Genomic DNA, 7,263 nt, shown 5'->3' with positions numbered 1-7,263 from the left:
CAATCTAATGCCTAGAATCTCAATCTAATGCCTAGAATCTCAATCTAAAGCTCACTTTGGAGACAGCTAGAGCACGCACAACTTTTGTAAAGAGGTAAAAGCAGCTACAAGGTTTTCTTTTTGTTGTTTTTAAATGAATGTACCTTTAAATGAATGTGCAAAAAAAAAAAAAAAAAAAAAAAAGGTGCTGCAAAACCTGAAACTAGTTTCTTGACAAATTTGAACTACCACACTACACTGAAACCACAAAAGCACGTCTGAAAACCCCCAGGCAGTGAACTGTCTTTCTATGAAGGAAGTAACATGTAGGTGCACGTTATTTGTTTCACCTTGATCCTCAGAAATCACAACTTTAACAATCCGGTTTTGTTGCCTAAAGATTAATATTTATACTTCTCCAGCACACAGTTCAGTCCTTGACATTAACCTGGTAGACATGACCATGTTCAAGTGCTTTGCATTTGCAGTCATGAGTGTGTGCAGAAAAAGCTTGCCACTTGCTGGGCACCTCGTCTAAAGTAGGTATTTGATTGTTTTGCTGCAAGATTCTGTACTCAAAAAATCTGTAAAAAGCTCCAGCACTCAGAAATTCAATGAATGACAGAATCATTCCGCAAGGTCTGACCCATCTTGAGACACTTTTGATAGCTCTTTATTAGCACAGACGAATGCTGAGGAATGCAGTAGCCGCCAGTGCTCTTATCCAAGATACTGATGTCATTACTGTAGTTCTAAAATATGATATCCCAATCTGACAGGCTTATACAGCTGCAACCAGCAACCAACTGCTCACAATGCCACATCCTAGACTCAAAACAGCTCTCAAAGGGTGCAACTGCTGTTAGCTTGCTGATTGTTCAGCATGTGTTCAATGCAGAAAGCAAAAATCATTGTTTTACCTGAGCCCTGTGATGCAGCCAGGGAGTTCATTTCACCAGTGGTGATGTACAGAGTAAGAACAGAGGAAGGTACAGTGAAACAAGAATAATTTCCTTGTATTTTACTTCCTGATTTCATACCCCTTCTTATAATCCCAATACTGCAACTCTGCTGCAGTACCTTTTCCAAATAAGCAGAACAGTATCAGCACTCAAAGTCAGGAATATTCAACTCCCAAACACTGCAGCTCCCCACGAGTTACATGAACAACTACCAACTTTAATAGACACAGAGGAGTGATTTCAGCAGTATAAAGTGACACAACAATTACATGCATCCATGCCTCATTTATATTCGTAATACTTCACAATAAAGTGCTAACAGTAAATTAAATAAACTTTTTTTTTTCTTCTTTTTTTTTCTTTTTATGCTTTGGAACACCTTAGGAAGTTTCTGGTCAATTAAAGCTAAACCTCCTGGTGGGTTCTTAAGTCTTTCTCATAGGACAGACAGTGGACACCGTGAACATTCAAAGAAATGTCAAAGACTTTCATTTCGATTTCGACTCTTTCAGTATCTTGGATCATTATCATATTCTTTACACCACTGTTAAACCTCCTTTATTCACTTTTCTTAAGCTAGTGGGAGATGACTAAATAGTAACCTACTAATAATTAAGCACGATTCAAAATAATTAAGCAAGATCCTTCATCCACAAAAGAAATGCATTGAGATTTAACAACAAAAGGATGAAAAGCAAAAGCAAGCAGGAAAAGAGTGAAGGAATTGATGAATACCAACACATTTTGTTTCCCATAAAACATTCCAATGACAAATACACTCAAAATATTCTTCAACTTGGATTTTATCTGTCAAAATAGTTTGAAGGTCATTATCATTTACAGAATTAAATGATGCAAAAAAGTCTTTCAGTTTTAATGGGGAATGCCTAAATATTGCACAAACATTCTTTCAAATTATTTTTTTATCTTCTTTGCAAGTCTGACTTCGCAACTGAACAAACGTATTCAGAAATCTAAACACAGGAAAGAGGAAAAAAGGAGCTTACTCAACTTGTAAGTAAAATTCAGCAGGCCGGCAGAAGAGCTTAATTATACTTATTTTACAGTAATAAAGTAATTAAAAACAAGATAATTTTCCACTGCAAAGAATTAGGGCAAGGGGGAGAATATTACAGTGTCTTATAAGGGCGAGGTGTTCGTCAGCATTTATACAACAAAACTGGCAATAAAATGAAAAAGACCTGCCTCCTTACCAATCTGCCAAGCCAGATCCTGACATTCTAGCAAGCATACATACACAGTTTATACAGGATCTAGAATAAACTTGTAGAAAAGAAATCCATCACAACAGAAATGGCCTAGCAAAGTCTTTGTTAGTACAAAACTTAGAGGTAATAGACATGAGGTTATACTTCAAGTTCAATGTTACCTTCAAATACATTACAGAAGCCATACCATGGATGAGAAAAAATTATGTAATACTAGAAAGCAAGCACACTGCAGTCTGCAAGCAGTGAAGCCGACCACTGACACATGTATCTTCTACACAGAGCTAACCTGAGTTAAACGTACAAGATAGTTCTAGTCAAATACAAAGCAGCCACAGCACTGAAGTACTTCTACTTTGTTTACACTGCTACTGCATTCACACACAGGTATCATTAATGGTTGTGTGAACGTTATGCAATTCTCTGTTAACCAAATGCATTTTTTTTCCAAAGGTATTTCCAAAACCATGCACACCAGGGAGAAAAAAGGAAATAAAGGCCTGTATTTTGGAGGACTGCAGAAAGTCACTAGTGAAGTACCACCCATCCTCAAGCAGAGCTGGAACGTATATATGCTCCAGCATAGCGGCACTTGTCATTTCTGCCTTTCTGCAACACAACCCATCTTGGATAGAGCGTTGTGTGAAGGATCACCAAGGCTTTGACAAAGGCATCAGGACAGTCCAGGAAGTGAATAAATAAATTCTGAAACTTATATTCTGACATGCCCTCCCCCCCTCCTAACATTCATATCTACTTCCCAGAGGCACCATGTGCATGTAACCCAACCACATCCAGTCTATGCAAACGTATACATAACACTTGTTTCATTATACTTATAATTCACATTCTGGCTTACGCTTTATAATATTTTAAAGATAAAATTTTCTAGTTAAAGGAAACAATCTTTATGGATATTACTACTTTCTAGTTCTGAAATAAATGCTTCAGGATTATACATGCTATAGTCTTTGCAACAAATTATACACGAAGATTAAAAAGTCCTGGATACTCTGAAGCAGACAGCTTGAAAAACAATAGCTAACTACCCAGTTCTAGATATCTAGCCAGCAAATACAAACACACAGAGGCACGTAGAAAATTTCTTATCTTCTAAAATGTTTCACACTTCACAACTATCAAGACAAAAGCACCACAAGGATATGATGATACGTTTCTTAATCTAGTTGGGAAATTCACCTGCCTATTTTGCAGCTAAAGGTTTCAGAAAGAGCCACGAGATACACACACTTGACACACTTTCGTTTAATTAAAAGGAAAAGACATGTAAGAAGTTATTTTCAGCCTAAAGTAAAACACCTCCAGGTTACTGGTGCTTATGGTCTTTTTGTGCTAGCATAACACCTGCAGTTCTAAAGAACTAACAGTATACTAGAATTTCCCTAAAGTCAGAAGCTACAGCTACAGGCATACATGGCAGGTACCTGAGATTAGAAGTATCTCCAAGGTACTTGACTGGTGGGAAATGACAACATCTCTACACCAAATCCAATGCGCAATAAGACGACACAGCTGTATAGAACAAAGCATAAAACAGCTGAGTTTTAACAGTTCCTTCTTTCCTCCTGAACTAACAATTCAAAAAAACTCAACAATCAGTAATTACCTACCCCACAACATACTTTTCAAGCATGAGAACCCTATTTGAACTGTTCACATGTTGCATTTAGCTTAACAGAAACATCCTGATGCCTTAAGTGATTAAAGACAGAATATCATAGTGATCTCAAACCCTGAAAATTTCAACTTCAGCATTGAGCTGTTGAGTATCACTAGCAGACAGCAGACAAACCGAGGAACACTGAATGCCATGATAAGAAGTTACCACTGTTCATCACTGATGAATGAAGCCTAGGGAGAGCTTTGGAACCACACTGACCCCTAGCTAAATCCTACCTGGCAAATTTTTGATGGTTTCAAATCACTCGTAAGAAATCTAAAATAAACTAGTAAAGTCAAGCTTCAGCTTCTGATGTGCAATATCAAACGCAGAGAAGCCGAATAAATATTCAAAAGCAGAACAGTCTGATACAGACCTGTAAAATCAAAATACCCTAGTGTATATACTCAACAACAAAAGACATTTTGAAGCCAACTGAAGTTCTACTGCAACCGTCACCAGCAGAATTCCAGCCTAAGATTTCACAGAATTTGACAATACTGCCAAATTGTTTGAAGCTAACATATCAATCCCCAGTAGCTGCCTAACTGAGAAGAATCATGCATAACCTATCATTTCAAACTACCACCATTTATATAGGAAAATACAAGACTTTCTGAAGTATTACCTGTTACAAACCTTCTGAACAGCATGCTCTAAAGACATATCAAACTGACCATTAACAGAAGTTTCATGCAAGAAATCGTTCAAACACTAACAAGGAACATTCTGCGTCAGAAGACTATTGCCAGTAATAGGTCAGCCGGATCTATTACCACAAAACAGAGTATGCTCTGTTATTTCAGTAACACCTTATATTTACACAAGAGGAAGATTAGCTCACCTCCTTCATAAGAAAGACACTTTTCTTTTTCCAAATAGAACTTAAAATAAAATCATGTCACAGTATTAAGGATTAAATCTTTTGTATAAGTATCTTCTATATAAGTATGCACTCAGGGAAATTTGGTGCAGGCCTAATTCAAAGTCCACAGGAATGAAGTTGAAGAGTCACTTACTTCAGTGTTGTCTTACGGAAAAATGAACAACCCCTCCCCAGGTCCTGAGCCTTATTAAGGCTATTTCAACATAGGCAATACAAACTATGCGCGTACCTAAGTATACTAAACTAATGCCTATGGAAGCCATAGAGCTGATCCTCCTTTCCACCTCAATTCACAAGTGTCAGCCATGGACAACTAACTCAATAGAAAAGTTAACACTAGAGCTCATTTATAAGCTCTGGTTATATTGACTCAAATTACGCTCAAACAACTTAATGCAGGCATAGTAGAGTGGTGTTTCATAATGCCAAGACAAGAGCTTGCCCTGATCCAAAATGTCCATAGGCATCACTCTTCCAGAACATGAAACATTTAAAACCAAGTTCCCACATTAGTGTTACCAGAATATTATCCAGTGAGGGAAAATCTGTACTGCGTGGGCTGAGTATCTGCAAAAGAGTCCTTATTACTAGCATGAATGCTATGCTCAGAGGCCAAGCAGGTATAGGCAAATTACTCTCTGGGCTCCTACTCCCCAGATCTCTATGCAACTGATGCAATTTTTAGCTGCAGGGGAGTACGACACAAATGTGCCAAATGTTTAAAACAACTGCGAACGATGTAGAAAACACATCACCCTCGGGTAGAAACCCCCGAGCTACATGGGAGCCCTCTGAGAACGCCAGGGTGGCAGCCGAAGCCCATTTCCCCGGCCTCCATGAGGCGAGCTGAGCGGGCCGCACACGCAGACATTACCTCCTCTCACTACAAAGGGAGGGAGCACTGGCGCTAGCGACGAACGCTGTCGCTAGGGGGAGAAGCTGCATCCTCACGAGAAGGACGGTGCTACCTCCCCGCCGAGGACCGTGCCGAGAAGCGGGGGCACGGCACAGCCCCGCGGTGCCCGATGGAGGCGGGGAAGAAGGGCGAGCCGACGGCACCTGCCGGAACGCCGTGCCGGAGCACTGTGTTGCAGCGCTCCCCTGCCCGAGCTGCAGGCCCGCCTTTTCCAAGGGAGGATTATTCAGGAGGGAGAGAGGCAACGCCGCGGCTACTCACATGGGCTCCAACGTTTTGCTGAGCCAGGATTTCAGCGCCTCGAAGTTTTCTATGATCATTTTAACCACCATCCAGAGCGGCCCGAGCCCCGCGCCTCCCCGGCAGCAACAGCAGCACCACCAACGACGGCGGCGAGCTCCGTGCCGCCCCGCCGGCCGGGACCCCGGCTCCCGCCGCGCCTCCCCCTGCCCCCCGAAGCCGCCTCCCGGTTCGGCAGAGGCCGCTCGACAGGGGCAGGAGGCCCAGCGCCACGAAGGGGGCGGAACCAACCGAGCGGCGGCTGCTCCCCGCGGGCCCCGCTCTCGCTGCTCCTTCGCCAGGCAACGCGGCCCGGCCGCCCCGCGACTCCCCTCTTCCTGCTCCTCGGCAGCGGCCGGCGGGCACCGAACGCAGCCCCGAAACGCGCCGCCCCCCCTCGCCCCTCCGCCGCAGAGCGAGGCAGAACGAACGGGCAAGCGAACGAGCAGGTAAGATGGCGGCGTGCCGCTGTCGCGAGCATAAGGAGTCTCGCGAGAACAGGCGGCGCGCGGAGCCTGCCGGGAGGCGGAGCCAGGCGGGGTTGCATCGCGGCGGTTGGGGGTGTGATGGCGGCGGCGGGGCTGGCCGTTGTAGTTGGCTCTGCCCGGAGCGGGTGGAGGCGGTTCTTGGCAGGAAGGAGAGCCTCCTGGGAAGCGAAGGGGGTGCTGTTATAACCAAACGTGTGTCGGAGAAAAAGAAACGTGGGAGGGTGCTTCCCCCTCCCCTGTGATGTGAATATCATAAATGTCAACGTCCGGAAAGTTGCTTAAAAACACTATTAAAAAAAAAAAAAAAAAGATACATTTTCCAGATCGATTCATCAAAGCCCGTATTCATAAACACTGTTACTAAATGCAACCCTGCAGCAGGGAGAGAGGTATTTTTAGACCTAGCAGAGCATACATCTGGGTAAAAACAGCAGCACAGGCACCATGTAAAGCGTACAGTCACCCTCACAGCATGGGATGATGCTGATCTTAGGGGTCAGATCCCAGGAAGCGCCCATATGGCTTCTGCTGGCCTTGGAACAGTGCATGCTGCCACAGCTCAGACCGAGCCAGGAGAGCTGAGGTTCTGCTCCATCTCCCTGTGGTGGTTGAGTCCCATAGAGAATGCCCGCGGTGATACTGAGTTGTCCTGTGAGATACCTGAAATAGCAGTAAGTACTGCTGCTTTTTTTCAGTACCTCTCATTTGCTGAGTACTGAACAACATGGCTGATGCGATCTTATCTGCCTAGATTCAGTGGGCTTATGACAGACCAGCATCTAACCCCAGGTTGTGAGCTGTTTTGTGTGGTCATTAAGCAGAGGCAGATATTCCAAGGAAGTA

General features: G+C 43.3%; 1 protein-coding gene across 3 annotated transcripts in view; it reads right to left on the bottom strand.

The window, feature by feature from the left end:
* Positions 1-6,054, bottom strand: part of RBM26 (RNA binding motif protein 26) — a 50,070-nt gene extending 44,016 nt beyond the window's left edge. For 2 of the 3 annotated variants that reach the window (XM_042838784.1, XM_042838785.1), the window contains exon 1: positions 5,915-6,054. In XM_042838784.1, the coding sequence (XP_042694718.1) occupies positions 5,915-5,985 (71 nt within the window). In that variant the 5' untranslated portion in view covers positions 5,986-6,054. The remainder of the gene's footprint in view (positions 1-5,914) is intronic. The other variant, XM_042838786.1, reaches the window with a different exon arrangement.
* Positions 6,055-7,263: the final 1,209 nt, after the last annotated feature.

The sequence above is a fragment of the Centrocercus urophasianus genome, unplaced genomic scaffold (genome assembly GCF_019232065.1).
Source record: "Centrocercus urophasianus isolate 14NV4802_14NV808 unplaced genomic scaffold, USGS_Curo_1.0 seq_9, whole genome shotgun sequence".
In the NCBI taxonomy this organism is placed as follows: Eukaryota; Metazoa; Chordata; class Aves; order Galliformes; family Phasianidae; genus Centrocercus; species Centrocercus urophasianus.
This window is presented reverse-complemented; position numbering and strand designations above follow the sequence as displayed.